The sequence below is a fragment of the Spodoptera frugiperda genome, chromosome 6 (assembly GCF_023101765.2).
Source record: "Spodoptera frugiperda isolate SF20-4 chromosome 6, AGI-APGP_CSIRO_Sfru_2.0, whole genome shotgun sequence".
In the NCBI taxonomy this organism is placed as follows: Eukaryota; Metazoa; Arthropoda; class Insecta; order Lepidoptera; family Noctuidae; genus Spodoptera; species Spodoptera frugiperda.
The window spans coordinates 10,957,542-10,978,999 of NC_064217.1; the positions used below are offsets into that span (position 1 = coordinate 10,957,542).

The 21,458-nt window shown below is 34.3% G+C and overlaps 1 protein-coding gene across 5 annotated transcripts in view; it reads left to right on the forward strand.

The window, feature by feature from the left end:
* Positions 1-21,458, forward strand: part of LOC118267599 (protein PALS1) — a 152,987-nt gene that overhangs the window by 74,205 nt on the left and 57,324 nt on the right. For 4 of the 5 annotated variants that reach the window (XM_050694260.1, XM_050694261.1, XM_050694262.1 and 1 more), the window contains 3 exons: positions 7,084-7,199; positions 8,950-9,614; positions 13,732-13,863. In XM_050694260.1, coding sequence (XP_050550217.1) covers positions 7,084-7,199; positions 8,950-9,614; positions 13,732-13,863 — 913 coding nt within the window. The remainder of the gene's footprint in view (positions 1-7,083; positions 7,200-8,949; positions 9,615-13,731; positions 13,864-21,458) is intronic. The other variant, XM_050694265.1, reaches the window with a different exon arrangement.

Genomic DNA, 21,458 nt, shown 5'->3' on the forward strand with positions numbered 1-21,458 from the left:
GAGGTCCAATTCTTCGCAGGGGAGAGATGAGGGTGACAGACAGGAGCCGGAGAATCCAAAATTCCCACAATTGTACAAAACCAAGTCAGGTCGTGTTGTGAGACCAACACAAAGGTTAATCGATGAAATAGATTAATTTTTTAATTTAAGAAGGGGGATGTTACATCACTAATTTAGTATCATTCGTTCATGTCATTACCCCGTCACTATGGTCTGAGGTCAACGACCACTGTCATTCTAGTGTGTGTCGAGTGCAGTCGCACCTATTAATATAGTAAATAATTAACATTGTAAAATAATGTAAAATATAAGTCATCTCACATCAAGTCGTTTAATTTAACAAACATAAAAACAATACAGATCAGACGTCAGGAAGGGAGTTAAATGTCAACCAATTATTAAATTTGACCCAAACAAACAAACCAAGTTAAATAAAAACCGTTTAATAAAAATACCAACAGAAAGAAAGATTATCTCTGCTTGCCCTTTCGGAGAGAAACCATGCATCATGACGTTCATGTGTCGTTTACACCATGACTGATGTGTGATATTCTAAAAGACAGCACTTTCATACGTCAATCAAACATGTTCTAACATAATGTGTGTCATCATATTTAAATTATATCTACATGAATACGTCTTATTAACTTTATCCTATGTTCAAATCTATAGTCAGAACCTTAAGGTCTTTTTTCCATTAATGAAAATAAGCTAAAATATCTTCTATATTTTTAAAGACACTGTTACAAAATTCAAGTCAAACTCTTATAAAAATATTCTAGTATTTTCGCCTGTTTCTAACAGTCTCGATATTTTCATAGTATCAACTTGAAAAGGGAACGAATACTGTTTTCGGAACGGTTTTCCAATAACTCTGAACCTTTTTGCTTACGTAATAGAGGTCCCACACCTGCTGACCCACAAACTATTCTAGTATCTGTTTCCCTCCTTTATTTATAAATGGTTTAATAATAGTTGCTAGTGGATGTGCTAGTTTGTTATATCATTCGTTTAGTAAATTATACGATTTTTTATCATAATCCCTTCTGTAAATATTATATATTTTACTGAATTCTGTAAATATTACTGAATGATAGTAACGTCATCAATCGCTTAAATAACTTTGTATGGTGTTTTTTCGGTCTAATCATTCGTTTCGTATTAGATCTATCATTTTTAAATCTGCAACTTATAGGAAGAACATTTTACCACACCTCTCCTTTAAATCAGAGATAAATCAAATAAAACAAGCACCAAAACCACCAACCATCGATCATCGAAGTCACTCAATCAAACTATACAACAGTAAATACTGAATGTTCAAACTTGAGACAGTGAGACAGTCAATTCGGACACTTTACAACACAATGGTGACGATACAATCTCTGTTACATATAAGCTGTAGAATGTCAAACACGTGTGGTTCAAGACAACGCGTACAATGCCCATTGTTAGGTCTCTGAGCTCCGTCCTAGGATGCATGTGTGTGTACTGAGGTACGATCGTCTATAATTGGAATATATGGTTTGTATAATTAATAGTTTAGTCTGGGACGGAATTGTTTTTCTGGGCCTTTAGTTGTATATTATATTTGGAAGCAAATAGGGTCATCTTTTTTGAAAGAATGGCGTTTCGAAGACTTAATTTTTGACTGCTAACAAAAATATGTTGAAGGCAAATCTGCTCGCGCCGGTCATTTTTGCCCGCCATGGCGGTTAATGTCCTAACTAAAGGAGAAAAGAACGAAAAATGTACACACATGCAATGAAGGAGATTTTGAATGCCGTCTTAAAAAATATTTGAATGTATTATAAAATAGCGATCTTTATACTCGTATACTTCGTGATAGAATAAGGATATGTTCAGAACAAATTACTCCACGATCCATCTAACTGAACTCGCATTGAATCGAATCCTTTTCAAGTCACTTCAATTTCACTGCAGCATAAACGTTGCCGTTGGTACACAATGTGGGCTAACAATATAAGATAGATGTATCTGTGACAATAAGACTGTGGCATACATCTTTATATATATTTCCCGAGAACCTGTCGGACATGTCAGAGCGACACTATCGCATAACGCCGGTGTAACTAGGCATTGTTGAACAAGCTTTCATCAGAAAATATTATATTATTTTGATATACATTAATGTAATGTTAGTTTCAAGGGTAATTGTTTTGTTATAGAGTATTGTGAACTAGTTTGAACTGGATTAATAAATGAGTTGGGTTTTATTTGATTAATTGAGCTAATCTTATAATTGGATCGAATGGTTTCGGTTTCAGGCTATTTAGGTATCACACTAGAGTTTCAATGGCGATTTTGATATTGACAATCGTCTGCGTAAATTATTAACACGAATGAAAGGACCAAACAAAGCTGGTCCTTCGGTCCTTAAAGTTTCACATTTAAAAATCCAATTTTAAATATTTTTAATTCTTCATTTACCATCTGAAAGGCCAAGTCGATAGCTTTCCCGGTGCAAACTAAGATAATCGGCTTCTGCATATCGCTATAGGCTTACAAACCGGGTCAGCTCACAATAGCCCCTAGCCGCTCTTGGACTGAGGCCGGCCTATTATCACGTACTATTGAGGCCGCTTCCTATACGTGGGGGACAAGAAGGTTCTATGGAGCCGTTTGTGAGATACTACCTTACCTATGTTATCTAGTCATACATGAAGCTATAGCTTATAGTTCGCAACTTAGTTTTGTAAGGGCTTATTAAAAGGAGCTTGTCATATAAACCCTGCGTGGGTCTATACTAATATAATGTAGAATGCAAATTTTTGATGATTCATTCTACTTTACCGAATTGTAATTGTATAATTTCAGTTCTTTTTAAACTAATTTTTCACATTTTTGCTTAGGCAAGAGATAAAAACGTTTAGCTTAAAATATATCTGTCTAGAATTAGTGACCAATAATAGGTAGCAAATGCATTCACCGCATTAGGTAATACGTCTATATTGTAAATTGACGTCCAGCACAGGTATTTTCTCTCACAATAGTTCGTTAACCGACCACTATAGTCGGACAACCGCAAATCGATATAAAATCGAATAGTTTTGCGTGCATTAGGTTCAACCGTTACGTAATATGAGCTTTTTGCTCGATGTCTAATAACATTTTTAAGTAAGGTCAGTGTTCGTTTCAACTGAAATATAATGCTTCAAAACAACAATGATGCTGTTACTGTGTTATTGTTTATTAGGTTTAAAACGTTCTTACTGCCATTTCCTAAACCATTTTGGTATATTTTCGCTGTGAAACCTACCACCACAAACTGAGCATAAAAACACAACATCCCCACTCTGCACAAAGCCAGAACTCGTAGAGTTTCTTTTTCCAAAAATCCAGACACATTTTCATTTTTCAAATCCGCATACAAAACGAGGCAGCGATGATAAAAACGCGAGAAAATAGCGGAATGAACGAATTCAGTAGTTTTCTATTTAGACTGAAGCCGAGAGCTACTGCCGGCAGGCTTTTGATAATTGCATATCATGTTGATCCTTTGAGCTGGGAGATAGAAGCTGTGCCCTAAGGGACATCGTGCTGTATTTTTCGGGTATTCTGCCTTTTAGGATAGTGAATGATGATGTCATGGCGTTTGTTTTGAAGGAAATAGATAGTTTGGAAATTAGTTTGAATGTCTCTTATTTGCAGCATATTTATGGACGGTATATACAATATCTGTACTTTAGAGGCCAAAACACTATTATAAGTTCTTGTGTAAAACATAGTCCGGTACACTTATGATAAAGATATGAGGTCACAGAACATACTAAAGGTATTATAGCAACAATCTGCGACAAGCGACAACCATAAAGTAGTCCGCACATAAATAACTCAAGAAAAAAATAAGCAAATAAAACACAGACCCAGTTTTCCGTTTCGATAACAAATAAAACGTTCGCCTACGCACCCTTTTCCTACAGTCCTGGACTATTGACCTAACATTAGTAGTTTACGTGTAGAACTCCCGGCCTGAGCGGACGGATGGGCGCACTAGTCAGTTTTATTTTATGGCTCCCTTTGAAATTGGAAATATTGGGCCCCCGGGGTGTGGTGCGATATCGACGCCTGATGTTTCTTGTCGATAATGAAAGATTGGTTTAAATGGACTTACTTTAAGAAACATTTTATGTTGCAGCAAACTGAGTTAATTGTTTTGTTAATTTACGAATTGCTATTATTCATTTTTGCGGTATGCAATTTCTTAAAGATGTTTAAGACTTTTATAAACTGGAATATTTTTACAATTGATCAAAGTCTGTGACTCATACCGATTATACACGAGATTTCTTGAATATAATCGATTTGAAGGAGCGTGTAGAAAGATAAGCTAGCATATGTTTCTTGGAAAAAAATATTCCGAAATAACTAGGAAACAGATTATGGCAAAAACGGCACTGAATTTGGGATGAAGGACCAATCGTGGTCCTTTAGTAATTATAACAGATTTTTACAGTTCTTTATTTTGTAGAATGATGATGTTTCTTCGTGAGTTTTGAAAATTGTACCACACGGAATAGCCGTGCGTTTTATTCCCTCACCCGGGCATCGGGCAGATAATAAAAGTAAGCAGTTTACTGACGGGATTACCCGTAAAATCATTCGCATTGTTTGACAATATTCTCGCCATCTTCACAGATGATGCTGTGACAATTAGCATATTATTATGATTATATTCACTCAAATGTTATTAGAGTCAAACTTTTGAGAGAGAATATTACTAATGAAGATATCAAAATTAAACATTGTGTACTAAACTTATTGGGCACTAACAAAATCCTTGGTTCTTAGTAGTCTTTCGTTGTATGACCTTTTTGTATCCACAAAACTTATTGACTATTTTAAGTCTAAGCGAATATTGTCTACTAGATCCATCTTTATCGTTTGTCTAGCTAGAAATGTTTAAATAAATTAGCTTTTAGATTGTCACTATGTTTTCTTTCAACCATTACTCAATGTCTGACAGACAAATAGACAATTAACTTACACTTGACTTATGTTTAAAGACAAATAAGTATTTAAATACACAATGCTTGTGAAGTTAGTTGTGTTTATAGTGAGGTTAAGAGCTGATAATTCTTGCAGCATAGTGATCATAGAAAGCTTAAAATATTGTTTAAGGTCATATAAAATGCGGGTTTCTGTGGACAATATTGGTCTTTTAGCGCGAAAAATATTGTTTAAATCAGTTGATTCATACCAAAATACTCTTTACTATGCATTATTTTCTAATACTTCGTAAATACTTAATGACAATGACCTATTTTGGAAACAATCTTATATTTTTGATCACTTTACTGATGTTAAGTGGAGATTGTATAAGTTAAGGATTAAAATGGTAAATTTTCCAGTACCTTTAGCAGCAAAATGTTCTGGTGTCATCACTATGCTCTGAAAACTGCTGATTCTGGGTTTAATTATACGACGTCTGTGCCGAAGGGTATCGATACGGAGCAGAAAATCAAAGGATAAGTCGTTTCGGAGGCTATATTTAGAATTCGTGACTTGATGGTTCTGGATGTAATATGTATTTAGGTAGAATATTTGTGTGACAAATAATTTATGCAACCCTATCGAAGGTTAACTGATGTACTAAATTGTCATTTTCCATATTGATGGTAAAAATATAGCCGTCAACAATATTTCATTTGAATATATCGTCGATATCATTTTTATGATACTGGATGATCTTATATATTGATGTATATCTGTCTGTATATATTTATGTATACTCATATTTATCTCATTAATTATATTTATTTTTCTATAAATTTTTTACATTACTGTATTTTTATTCTCCGTACCTTTCTTTCGCAGTCTTTCTCTCTCTTTAAACCCTAAGGTTGACTGCTAGAGAATGCCATGTAGCATTAATTTCGCCTTATTTAATTGTATTGTGTACATTCAAGATTATCTAAATATAGATAAGTAAATAAATCTTAATACCTACATTTTCACCGCCATTAAAAAAAGCGTGTTACCAATACATTAACAAACGTCTATCATAAATTGCACGGACTTAGCACATTCATCTTACCCTGTAGCGCAAAAACCACGTAATTACTCCGAGTCCGTTACGTAACGTAACGTGTTAAGTTACGTCTGCGTGACGTCTCACACCGTTGCTCCCGGACCGTCACGTTAGCCGTCCGGTACCGGACGCGCTTCCTTTTATTTGATGGGTTTTATTATTGTTATGACTCTTATTTTTATTGCTAATTGTTTTATTACCTACTTGGCCATTGTCTGCACTTGAAGGATTATTATTTACATGTTTAACTCTTGTTTCTTTTTTTAATTTTAATTTTCATGGTTGGTATAGTATGGTATCTAAAATGTGTGTACCATTTTAGATACGTTTTGCATATCTTTAAATAAAAAATTGTCACTGCAAACATTATTAGGTTGACTCTCCTATTCTTTAACCATTTACTATCATTTCTATATCTTTAAATGCCAAGGAAATGCTTTCATTTATTAAGAAAAATATCTTTATTCCTATAAAGTTGATAATAGTGTCAGTTTACCATATTTCTTGTGAGTTTACGCGGAACGGTATGCCGTATGTGCATAGCTGCAACTGCAACGGAGCGATACAACTTTTTTCTCGAAAGTTCTTCGCTAGCTATGAATGCTTTTCTGTTCGCGGTAGGAATAATCATATGAGTCGGCATTCATTGCTGGTAGCATTTCACTTCAGCTTTTTTATAAAATTGCAGACTTTAATGACGTTACTTCCAAGGTTGCAAAACCAGATGATAGATAGTCGTGATAAAAAACGAGACAGCACGATAGAAGGTCATGGAAACGTTGACTTTGTTTCAAGTTTATTTTCAGTGATTGTTTTATTGATAGAATTATTTAGTACTGTATTTTTATTGTCTAGTGAAATTGTACCGAAGGACCAAATATGGTCCTAAAGCATTAGCTTTACCAACATAATAGGTATCTACTACATTTCTGATATAAGCCTGATAAGATATCTGATATCTGATGTTGTAACTGAGTAAACATTTTTATTTTAGATTACATTATTAATATTATCAATTTATAACATTCCAGGCCGCGCAGACGATCGGGGTCCAGCATAGTGGTCCTAGGAGCCGAGGAGGAGAAGCGACCGCCCCCGGATGACGACAAAGACATGCTCACGATGCTCTCACTCACTTCTGATACCGGTAAGCATATTATATTACTTCTTTTATATATAGAAATATTATCTTGTCATCTAAAGTAGAAAGTTACATCTGTTATTGAGTGAAATTGCGGATTTTCGTATTAGAGTTAATAGGACCGGAATGTTTATTACAGCGTGTGATGAGATGAGTGACAGTTGATTTGACTTTAGTCTCAATAGTCAGGTATTAATGAAGTTTCATTGTTTATTTATCTGGGTGTTTTATTGAAAAAAGTAATTAAAAAGCATATTTCAGTTAAAATCTTTGAATTGAAAGCTTTAAACTGTCAAAAAGCGGGGGCGGAAAAAAGGTTTTATCATACATTGATATTCCAACCGCCGCCCAACAAGGTGCCAGATTAAAAATCATGAAAAACGGTAACTTTTAAAAAATTCTCGGCGCGCAATGGAACTCAGTAATTCAGCCAGATATTAATTCAGGCGTTCATTAATTTTTTGACAAAACTCCCTGGATCCGCGTTATTACGGGCTTTTGTGTGTCTCCTGAATAATTTCACTTCGTTGCCGTTGTGTTAGTTTAAATTCGCATTCCATATTTAAAAGTTTGAATTTTTCGTAGCCATCTTTTTATTGGCTTTCGAATTAGTTTTGGTACAGATTAAAAAACTTTTTTTACGAGGTTTTGCTGTCAAAATATGACTACCTTAATTACCTGTGTTCCATTGTTTGGTTTTAAAATGATAATGAACTTGCTTACTTGGTTGCACACACTTTTTCTGTACACACAAGATTTATTATCATTCACGTACAAAATGAAATCAAAGTGATACTCACAAAACAATAGCCAACCGACCAAGAATAACCATTATTCCTAATTTTTTGTTAGCCTAGAAGACCTCAAACATATTATTTCTTTAGTTTTTGTACCCGCCTGGCCTCTGCCAGACAATGGAGCAAAAACTAAGGAAGACTAGTATAGATGTACTTGTAATTAACTTAAATTGCATTTGGGTACTTCGTTTTATTCAATAATAGTAATATGTCTCGTGATATTAGATAGAATTTACTACGAACTAGCTTGCCAATTACAAGTTTAATTAAAATATTGAGAATATTAGAATTGTAATGGACAATGTTTGTGCGTAAGGAAGTATTATCCATATTGAAACGTGAACTAAATAATTGTCAGTCTGTCTGTCTGTGAAGCTAGATGCTTGTTCTAAATACCTACCATGTATATATACGTCTGTAGAATAACAACAACGTAATAACTCAATTGATCACCTAATTTTAATGCACAAAATAAAACGAGTGCGGGAAACACCGCATCATTAGCCCTATCTAAGTACTTACGCTATATTTAAGCATCGCTTATGTAATTTTTCCTCAGAAAAGCAGAATAAAAATAAACATACCGCTGTTATCTCCGCGAAACATGAATACCTTTTTATCGGCTAACAAAGGGTAATAAATATCCGAGATATTTCAGGCCAGTGTTCATAGAGTCCATGTAATTAGCAGATAACGCTAGTGATCGCATGCGGTGTGCGCTGGGTCACCGGTGGAGAGATATTGATAATTAAATTTTGCAGCAGATTCTGTTTAGGCAGGTGGTAATTGGATGGATAATAATTATGGATGTACTCGGATGATAATAGTGTTATTGAAATATGGGAGGTATTTGGTAGTCGAGATAAGTTTAGATTGTGGATGAAGTGTACAAGAACATAGCTGTAAGCTCCCCAAATTATTAAACGTTCAAATTCTTATTTCCAAATTTCACTTTCCAGGTCCCCACCGCGAGATGGCGGTGGACGTTCCGGACAGTTTCATCGCGAGGAACAAAACGCCTCCCCGCTACCCGCCCCCGCGGCCCCCGCAGGTACGCCTCCGGACATCCAGGGACGATGAGCCTCTCCTCTCCTCCGGTGGCTCGGGCACCAGCTTTGGCAGCAAGCAAAGCACAGTCCTGCACACTATCGACATCTCCACGCCCAGCTCCGACGGGTCGGGCAGCTTCAAGAACAACAGCACCATAGAATTGCTGTCCCTCCCACAAAGCTCCGATGGCTCCGGCAGCTTCGGCAGCAAGAAAAGCAAAGGGTCCTCAGAAACAGCCAAATGTGGAGACCTTAACTCGGAACGATCCGATTCCGTGGCCTCAAACACCACTCACAATTTGAGTGACCACAAAATCCAGCTCTTAATATCAAACGGCGAGGATTCTTTGATAGATTGCAGAGAGGGAGTCACATACTCGGCACGGACAGATTCCGTGTTGATCAGGGAGGCTGTGTACGCGTCGTACAAGCTTCCCCCTGGCTTTGACACGACGCCAGTGCTCCTCGGGCGGGAGGTGGCCGTGGATGTTCCTGATACGTTTGTCCAAATTGTGAAAACGACACCTAAGTACCCGGGTACCGCTACCGTGGACAGAAAGAGCGTGGCGTTCCAGGTAATGGGCACAATGCTACGCATGGTTGTCATGGGAACCTTGGAGTTGTGGGTATCGGGGCATCATCTTGGTTCTTTACTACAATGTTGAAGTTTACATTGAAGAACATATGGTTCATAACTTTCCTTCTTGGAATCAGTCATTTCATTACCTAAGCAATTTTATCTTATTGATTCAATATCTCCTCACAATATCGGCATTATAATTCTGAACTAAGATGATCATTAGTCTAGAATGTCAGTATGGGAAAGGAACTAACATTGATATCATAACTAACACCAAGTCGTTGTAGGGTTACTAACCAAATCATTAACAGTATCATGTAAGGTAGCTAAAGATGTTTATTACCTATTTGTCATATAACCAAGCACTATCATATTTTCGTGAATTTGTATTTTTAATCGACTTCCCAAAAAGGAGGAGGTTCTCAATTCGGCTGGTAGCTTTTTTTTATTGGATAAACAATTTATTTATGAATGTTGGGTATAGATGTTTAAAACAAAGTTTTGAAGGCAAATCCCCAGTTGGACAAGTATTTATTAGTTTTTTTTTACTCAAGAACCATATACATTGCAAACTGCTAATCGTCAATCAATTTTGGCTGAACTTGAAATTAGACTACCACCCCATCTAGAGTAAATGAGTAAACTACTCTAGCGAGTAGTTGTAGGTTGCAGGCCCCACTACTAGGTTGTAGCATCACGTATCTGGTGTGGCGCGTGTCCATAGGCGGCGCTGATCGCTTACCGTCTGTGACCCGTCTGCTCACACAAAAGTTATTGGTTAAAACATTTTGATACTGGAGGAAAAGTTAAAGAAAATACAAACGTAACTAAATACTAAGTTTTAAACTTGCTGCAAAATATCTCTTGTCAAACAATTTAAATTATTTGTTAGAAAAACACATTTTTTTTAATTTTAGCACCTAACAAAACAGATTTCCACTTCATCATTCATACCATCAATCACGCTTTTCGCACTAAAACGCTCTGCTGTCTATGGACAACAATTTAAATTTGGAACATTTCGTACAACAATCCGTTAAGATTCAAATATTTTCGAATCGCATTTGGCTGTTTCTTCAAGGTTTATATTTATTTGGATTTTTTCTTGAAGTAGGGTCAGTGTTAAACAATTGTATATACGTTATAATATTTAAAAAAAAATATAGTATGTAATAGTATTTATATATCTGCTAATAATTGTTAGTAATCTCCTGAACTCATTGTTGTCCTTATGCAAATCAGTATTCTATTCTTTTAATTTCAGTTTACGAATCTTCCCTTCAGTCAAATTTTTAATCGACTTCAAAATAAACGAGGTTCTGCGTTAGATCAATATGTATGTTTGTTTCTCTCTATATTGCGTTTGACTGAACTGATTTTTATGCGGTATTCAGCATAGTATTTTTCAGACTTAGGAGAAGGTTTAAAAAAACGTGGTAAAGAAAATTGAAGGCGGTTCCCTTTATTCCTATTATTTTTCTGTGATTGAATGAAATATTCATCATTACATATGATGATTTAAAAAGGTAACATCCCAAGACCAACATTGTCATAGAAAATGACTATGTTGGTCAACCCATAATGGTCCTCAGGCACGTCCTCTCAATGTCTCATACCTACTTTAATCGAGGATATAATCTTATGTGAATAGGCTGTATCTTCCAAAGGGTCAACTAATACTATAAAATATACCTCAGCCTTTATTTTCCTCATACACTCTATCAGATTTAGCTTATAAACGAGCGAGTCAAGCGGAATTTATTCCTGATAAAATATATACTCCATAAAATTAGTAATATAATATCCTTTTATAATTCTTCTAATATTAGACATATACAAGAGTTTTATATTTACATATTGCTTCTAATCAAGATTTTCTGTTGCTATTCCATTTGTATAATTATGTTATTTGAAAGTGAACATATTAAAAAACAAATTGTTACAAGTAAATAATAGATTACACAGCTAAAATATGATCAATAATTCTCTTATTTTAATAGTTTGCAAAAAAAGTCGTCAAACACGGTAATACTTCTCAGTAGTATCACGGAGTCTGGAATTATGTCCAGTAACTTGGGCATGGCAATGGGCTCACCCCCTATTACATGGGACTTATAACACAAATGGTTTAAAATGATTGAGATACATGATGAGTACATTGTATGGATATTGGAATATTTAAGTTGTGCTATTTCTTTATGAAATTGCTCTATTATACTACAATTTTGATAAACTTGCATTTGGTTGGATCTTAATCGAGAATCGGAAACAGAAATTTTAAATCTTTGTTGTTTTTATAATACTTACTATGTATTAATTGTGTAAACTGTCATAATAATAATATCTCTTCTTTTACAGGTGACTAATATAAGTATTTTAGTACTATTTAATTTTATATGTTGTATATCTATTATTTATTATTTTAGACCTGTCTCTAGTAATATTTCTTCGTGATAATCTAATACTTGCATGTCATAATCTGGGTAAACCTAATTTAAAAAAGAAATATTGATTGTTATTTTATTAGAATTTTTGGCTCAATTTCTTATCAAAACGTGTATAAAACGTTATTATGTACTATATTTTATTATAAAGAGCTTGCTGTTAGTGGAAATCTTTAAACATATTTTGGAAGTCGTTAGGAAGTCCTATTTCAAGTAGTCTCGTTTGTCAGAGACCTTTTCTGTTGGCCGGTTCGAGTAAACTAAAACTCGTACTCGTACGTGATATAAAATAAATACAAGAAGTAGAAAACAAATTGTCAGTCATCATACAAAAGAAAAGAAAACTCAAATGATGTTTGTTTAAAAAATGTTATTCTTCATATTCAGATTAATAAGAAAATGTGTTAGAAGTTGAGCCATAAATTGTCTAGACCAGACACAGAGGTAAATAAGGTGATATTTACTTTATATTACTTTTGTTTTTCATATAATTTTCTTTGTGAAAGTATGTTAAAACTGTCGCTTGTTTATCTCTGTGTGGGAAGTGTTAAAATATGTATTTATGGGTTTATTATAATTGGATCAAAATGCATAAATATCGTTACTGGGTATAAGGACGTTTTAAAAACATTTGTGATAGATGTTATTTTCAGTTATGGGGGGCTATTATTAACTAACTTTAAATTGGTTTCATGGTACCTAATCATTTATTATTATTTTGTCTCACAAGACAATTAAAGAAGATGGAGTAATTTGGCTTGCATTTTGACGCTTATTAAGTATCTGATATGTTGAAATGGTTTATGAAAGTACATGAATCTGGTAATAATCTTTGTATTGTAGGTCATCTGTACCCTTAGTACGAGTTTGCTTTACGTTGAACGAATTGAGAGCGCGTTCGGCGCTCTGATTGGCCAGCGCGAATGAACCAACCAATCAGAGCACCGAACGCGCTTTCGTTTCGTTTTCGTTCAACGTAAACCAAACTCGTACTAAGGGTACAGAATATAATATTTACAGAAATTGGGTAAAGCATGTGTTATAATGGGTTATGTATACATATATGTATATTCTAGTTGTTATTAATATAATATGTTTACATTTGAGTTTTTGGATACCAATGGGAGACATAAAGAATCTTCATTTATCTTCATTCATAATCAAAGACATTCCTAACTTATAAATATATCTTTGTTGTTCGATATTTATTTACTTTTTATGTATTTTTGTGTAGCAAAAACTCAAATCTGCAAAATTAAGTAATTAGAAATAAGTAATTTAATTAGTTTTAAAGTGCCCACAGTTGTTAAATGTACCTATAATGTAACTTTTGATGCTAACTTAGAACTAATGATACCCCAGACCTATAAACAAATTCAGGTTCGATCCCTGAAGTAGCAAACACTATAAATGTTCACAAAAACAATCTTCATGGGTTTTGTGCAAGATCATTGGGACGGTCTTTAAAACAATTAACAACTTTCAATTAGAAGAATACGAACTATATTGACACAAAAACTAGTTCCCTCAAATATAACAAAAACGACCCAAAAATGTTGCATAAAACCCACAACATTGCAAAATTGCCATCGCTCTATTCCAAAATGACTCAATCTCAATCTCTTTTCATCTCCCACTACTCTTTCTAACTCTCACTTGTATCTGCAGCAGGTGAACGGGACGGCGAAGACGGTGGCGCCAGCGGTGCCCCCTCGCGACACCGCGCGGGATGCACCGCCGCGCCCACCGGCACACGACAACGTCAGCAAGGAACAGATGGACTCCATCAAGAAGTACCAGGTCAGTCACCTCCTAATATATATAAAACCAGGTTTCAGTATCATCTACTGATTGCCATAAGACGTACTTCTATATATTGAAGAATTAAACGGCTTACGACCTTAGTCTCGTAAAATAAGCTTTAGTTATTTACACGGACTATTCTCTAGATCAATTGGCTTGCAGTTAATTATTATGAGTCCCGGTGTGGGTCGAAAGTGATTGAGCGTGCTCGAAAAGTTTTACTTGCGTAAACTGGAAAGGTTGTTGAAACCTTTGTCAAATGGCTTCTTTGTCACATTAATACACCTGCTATTTATCGTATAGAAACGTACAGGTGTGGGTACTATTCCTTAAATGCATGGCTCATCAATCCGTCACGCGTCATTAGGTTTATAAATGCGTTTTAAAGAGTACAAGAGGTCTAGTAGGTGGGATACTCTATTTATGGTAACTTAAGATACTTTTACTGTTGGGTTTAATTTATAAAAAAAATATGAAATGGACAAGGAATTTTCTTCCATGAATAGTTAAAAAGACTGTTCTATAAAACGTACATACAAGATCTAGAATTACTTTAAAAGCAAAATACATAAAACAAGTAATTGATCAACAATAACAAGGACGGAAGGAAAACTGTTACACGTGCTCTGTGGTTTCAACCTGATATTCTCATTAATTATTAATCATTTTAAAGCACTCCTATTTTAAAGGAATAAGGTCCATATTCCCATAGGCATGCAGATTTGAAACAAGGTTTACGATTTACCCTAATCATTTTATAGCTCTATCTCAATGGAATAAGGTCTATATTCCCCCTGGGAATATATGTAGTAGGATTTAACATAGTAGAGTAAAACATCATACATTACAATTGTCATGGTCGGATAACATGTGTCATTGACTATCCCATGCGTATTGTTAGATCCCATTATACTTAATCATAGTCACATCCTGATTTTTATTCTATCTGCTTTCCAAAATGGACTGAATAAAATTTGGATAAACTTACGTTGCACGAAAATGAAACGTCGAACGAGCTCTCGTTTCGTTTTCGTTAAACGTAAAGCAAACTCGTATTAAGGGTACTTGTTGTTTGTAAGTTTAAAATGTTTCAAAAGTCTCAAATAAATCAGGCAAATGCCTGTAAGGTCAAAAGTGTGATTTTTTGAGTTGAATGTGAAATTTTGTTGAATTTTGTCATATGGTTAATTGAATCAAAGTTTTAGTAAGTCGTTAGACAGTTTAGGTGGCTCAACAGTAAAAAAATATATTTGGATTTGGATGGAAAATTCGAAAATCGTGTACATAGTTAAAAGAAGAATAATTAAATACTCGTACAAACAAATAAAAAAATTCTGCGTTCAATTTCATGAAGGTTTTATAATAGGAGTACCTCACTACTTGATAAACAAAAGGTGTAACTTTAAAATATATTGCCGTAGCTAATCGCCAATATATAGGTAAAGTTGAACAGGAAACTAACATAGTTATATATGTGTTCTAGGAATCCAATAACCGCAGAATATTTCATGTTTGTATCACTTAATATTCAAGGCTAAGATACACTATGTGTTTGTAATTAATTTTATATTTATACATAAATTGTTGCGTTTACCTCGTCCAATAGATCGTGTTTTACCTTTGTGAAGTTTACTAGGAACCTTGGAAGTTAATAAAAAAGTTAAAAGTATATTTACTAGCTACTAACCCTTACTAGCTGGCTCGGATTGGATTTCCCTTTTCTAGTTTACAGGAAGCGCGAAGGGTACTAACCACGCTCCTCTCTATTTTCCATCTAGCGGTCTTAGACGATAAAAACGTTGCCAATTGTCCACATTTTAATGTGTCACTTTCTGAGTGCTTATAACCTATCTACACCTTTTAACTTACAATATCATTGGGCAGGGCCGATTTTTTGTGTCACAGTGCCCAAACACATTATGACAAAGAGAGGACTCTTTGTACTTACTTGCTACATAACATTGTTGCGCCAAAGAAATTTCTGAGCATATTTGTTATTCTTTCTTATATAAGAACTCAACACCTAACAATGAGAGACTCAACAAAAAACGAATTAACAAAATCGGTTCAGTTTTTCTCGAGATTTGCGCTTAGCGACACATTTTCATAATAGCAGCACTTAGTGGGTACCTTACATCACAATAAACAATTTATTATAACCCAAAAAAGTTTTGATAGCATAACATTCACGCTTATAAAACTCCAGTGTACATTTCCATTTACCTCAGGCTAAAATTATAAAAATAAGGTCTGTTACAAAAATAACTCATCCCTTTGTGTCCAACCGTCGTGTCATCTGTAACTTTTTCAGAACTCACCTCTAAATAACGATAAAAATAACATATTTCTTTGAATTGTTTCATGTTATTGTCACTTGAGAATAGTAACTACGTGATACGTGATATGAATGAAAGGGAATAAAGTTTCTGGGGTAAAAATAAGAAACTGTATGGTTTGACTGTGGTCAAAAAAATTACTAAGACCGCTGCTATTTGGGCTTTAAAAGAACCATAAAAATACCGTAACTTATGATTTCTCACAAGTGTGGTTCGCAAAGGCAATGAATCGGTAGTTACTTATTAATCGGTAGTTAGCTATTTGTCAAACAAAAATTTTGTTTTTAGAAATACTTAATTAACGAACTTTTCGCTTTTGAAGCTTAGTAGCTCTCGTATTTTTTTTTTTGTATTGAAATCAGAAACACAAACATTAAATGCTATTTAAAGCAAAAGTGACCGGCGCTGCCTTCAACAGATTTTTGTTGGCAGTCAAAGTCTTAATGAACTTTTGCATTTGGTTTCTAAAACGGAAGCGTCAAGAATATTTTTATTATACAAACGTTGAAATCTTGACTCAGACTATAAAACCAGTATGTTACTAAACGAGACACTACTTTATTAATTTCTTCTTCTATTCATTAATAGCAGCTTTTAGTGAAATATGAAAGGAATTGGATTTAATAACTGTGACGTAATTCTAAACTAGTTTTTAATGATGTCGTCTGCTCGCAATGGTATTTTTATATACGTACCAGTGTTTTATGTTTCCCGGTCTGCGGCAGTTTTTATATAAAAGTTGTATTCAAAAGTGTGCCGGCTTAAATTGTCACTTCAATGGTGATTAAACTTTTGCAGTTATGGACAAAATGAACCTGGATCTTTATCTTTATTCTGAGTATTTTGTTGTTGAGTAATTTGTTTGTTACATTGAAAAATATGACATGAGTTTTTTTAAATAAGACATGATCATATAAAACTATTTAGTATATTACATCTTTGGGATTTACTATTATTATTTTTCATTGACTGAATAATTTTATTATAACTTTCGTGAGATATACTAAATTAATAATATACTGCTTAGTAGCAGCGCGATAACTGCCGCGTCGTGTGTCGCGGAATGCTGCTCATGAATATGAGCCTCTAGCATGACTTAAAACTTGTCGAGGTCCTCGTCAAATAGTTACGTGTGCAAGTCGATAACATAATTGACAGAGTCATTCTTCATATAGAAATAGGTAAAGGGTTTATTTTTGTCGAGATTTTCCCTGAAAAGAACTAGCTGGTTTAACATACCTACCTATGTATACGATATACCTACTTAATATACATATATAAGCTTGTAGAAACCCTATAAAACAGAGACAAAAAGGCTCCCAAAATGTTTCTAATTAATTAATCAAAGTTTTACACGTGTGTAACTGTGTAATAAAAGGGACACATTTTCCTGTGTATGTGTGTTATTTAGTACAAATAACCCGAAAGAGGAATATCTGTGTAATTTACCGTCGCAGGCCGCACGGCTCCCACAGGACATAAAAACATCTTGTTTATTCCTTACTTTCCCTTCGTATGTATATAAAATGTGTTTTTTCTCTTCTGGTTATGTGTTTAATTAATAGCTTAAGGCTAAAATGTTTTGCTTATTATGTTAAGTTGTGAGTAATAATGGATTTTTTAGTTACGAAGATCTAGACAATAGTTATTAATATCGAATTTAATATGAGGGATATTAAACAATTTTTCGAAAATAGATTGTCTATACCTAAAGATCTTCAAAATACGGATAATTTATAATAACTTGAAAAATTAATTTTTCAAGTTAGTATTATATTATATTTCAAGTTAAATTATCCGTAGTCTTACAAAGAAAAATAATGCTTGTAACCAAAAAAACCACTCGCACTTAATCTAGTTTGTTACCTATTTAAACTTATTTAATTAACAAATAAGAAAATACCATAACATCAAAATAAATAACAATAAGATGTATTCTATGTCATACTATATCGCCACGGTAAGGCGCTTTGGTCCTTTTTAAGATGCGAGCACCGAAGCATTATGTAATGAATCGGAAAAGAGAAAGTTCGGCTTGAGTTTATTACGATACTTGTAGGCCATTCGATCGGGACCTCAAATACTTGATATCAGTTAGGTTAAACGTAAAGTTAATGCAGGATTTGGATTAAACAATTATGATGAAAATGAGTTTCTTGTGGTGATTTTGACTACAAATTACTTATAAAATATAACATAGCTAGGTTTGAAACTATACTAAGCAATATAAATGCAATGTTACCGAAATTCTTTGCACTTCATAAAACATCAGTTAAACATAAGTATAACAGTTATCATTTCGCAAATAGGACTGAAAGAATGAACCTAAAAGTTGTTAATATTTCTGTCTGCCTTTAAAGGACTCGAAGGACCAAAAAATTTGTTTATTTTTTCATAACAAACTGGTGAACAAAGTTAAACTATTATCCATTACTTTAGGACCTAAAAGTCTGTTGTTTAAAATTACTCGAAGGAATACCTACATAACAAAGTAGGTACATCCTTACATTACATCAAACTGCTTTTTACAAAAAAGTGTTAAACAAAGTTTGTCGTTTAGTTGCTCATGTTCACTGCTTAACAAGTTTGTTCTGAGATAAAGTACAAAGTTGTCTGAAATTGGATCTTATGAATCTTTGAAAAACCTTCTAAACATCGTTCGTTCAAAGTTTAATCATCAAAGCATGGTTTAGCTTGACTCAAACTTGAAGGTTTAACGATCCGAGCGTTTAAAATGTTAAAATTATGTCCTATTAAGTGACATCTTAGAAGGACATAATTTTATTAGAAAATCAAGTTGTTTCAGTTGATCAAAACATTATTATTTTGACGCAAAATGTTAGTTAATGTGCAACTATACAGCGTTTACGAGATTGAAGCAATACAACAGGTTACATTCAACGTTATGAAATAAAAATTCATTCGCATCGAGCTACGGCGATGTGGATATGGCATCTTAAACTATTAATTTTTCATGCGAATCCGTGTTTTATTGTGACTAAAATAACATTGGATATTTATTTTCTAGATCAAGTAATAGAGTAATAGATACCTTGTGTCGGTTTTCTTTAATAAATATAGTATATAGATGATATAATAAATTCAGATATTTAGTGGAGTTCAAGCGATACAAATGTCGTCAGTGTTAGGGATTTTGTAATCGTATTAAGTTTATTTTCAGCCACAAATTCTTACTTACAATATAACGTTACACAGCTTCGCAAAGTTTATCGTATTTCAACTTATTAGGCACATTAAAATAATTAAGTAGACCCACGCAGTAAATAATCTTCTAAATATTACCAGCTAATTATTCCATGTTGTCTATTCCATGAAATATACTTGCTATCGTGACCTAAATATGAAAATATTAAGTTTAGGATTCGCAAAACGTGTTTCTGAATAATGCTAATGTAATTTGTACCTTAATTTAGTTTTTTTTTGCTAAAGCTACGAAGGCGTGCTTTTAGGAATACCTTTTTTTAACCTGGCAACATGGACGCGGCTAAAAGGACCAGATTTTCGTGGTCCTTTTATTCGCGTTCTATTTATTTGTAAGGCTAAGTCTTATTTGCTTGGACGTGTGTTTACGTTTTTTATTACTGGATGTATTGAATATTTTCTTCTTACAAAACGGATGACCTGTTGCTTGATGTATTATTCTTAGATACAATACAGAGGATATCAATATTATTACAGAGTTCTCATGTTATGGATGTCAAAATTAAACAACGACGAACAATGGGGTTTTCAGATGTGATCTTTAAACGATTTTCCGAAACGAAACGAAAGAACCGCTTAAAAAGAAGTCAACGTGGGCTGATACTTGGAAGTGGGTGTCGGAAAATTGAGAGAATATCAGCAAATATACGAATGTACAATACATGTTACGAAAACATTCAAATATTAGTCTCAAATTGTGGTTGACTTAATCCTCGCTTTATGCGTACCTATCTATATCGTGAAATAACAAAAATGCTTTATTATTTCTAAACCCGTACGTTGAACTAAATGTTATACTGCGACTGGAAGGGATGAGATAAAATGTTGTGTGGTCCATTGATATTCCACTTTCGCTGTTGGTTTATTCAGATTTATCCTAAGTATATACGCTGTTGAGCCGTCGGGTCCTGTTATTATAACATTACCCGAAGCTCTATATTTAAAAGGCAGATTGTAGCACGCAGCTAGTGTTACTTATAATCTTAACTTGTAGGCTTTGATGCTAGGCTTATTATCCTATTTTGTAAACTCAATTTAGTCTACAAGGTAGAGGGCTATAATTGCCTCAAAGTTCTTTCCATCTGAAACCTAGTTTGGGTCAAGTTCATTGTTTGGAGGGTTAATTTTATCTTTGTTAGAGATACCGAAAGGTGTTATCTAAAAGGACCATCTCAGTCTGACTAAAATTTTCACATTTCATCTAAGTGCGAGCTTGACATGATGGAATCATAACAATAACAGTTGCCACCTTTAACAAAACCGAGCTCTTAGTTAAGTTAGTTCCTAGGGCCGACCGGCCGAGCAGGCACGCTACCCGCCACTACCGCCGGCACTCAGTACGGTCCCCGCGCTAGCAGCGACGCCACGCGTTCCGGTCGCTCCGAGTGACAACACTATTACACCAAACACGAACTCCTCTGTGACGTGTGTTCCAATCGCAAATAATAAATCGTTTATGTGTGTGTGTTTATGTTAATGTTATTCTACATGATCGTCTCGTTCATTGGGTACTTGTGAATTTCGTTTGACGGAATCAAAGAAAAACATCGCGTTACTTGTGATTTGTAAGTTGTAAGATTTAAATGAAACTGGTTATTGTTGTGGTTGGTTGCGGGTTGTGGGCGATATTCTGACAACCTGTCACCATTCGATTGTGGTCTAACGTGTTTCGGCGAAATGTGTAACTTTAGTGAAGTTTGTTTGATGTTGTCCAACGCGTTGCTGACCTCGAAAAGTGGTCCCACGTGACACTTTTTGTTCCATTAGTGTGGACCATATTTGACTTGGGATGTTTCTCCCAGCGGAGTAATTCGCTTTCCAATCCTCACGGACTCGGAGCAATCGGTCAATTTGGAAACTCTCTTCATTTAGTTAGGTAGCTATTACCGCAAAAACATCGAAATAAATAACAGTTAAAAGCCCGATTCATTTATTTGTAAATAAAACGCGTGAATGGTTATCGCGATCGTTGCTATAAATTAAACACAATTAATTAAATGTTGCTCTTATTTATTTTGATTCGATACAAACAGC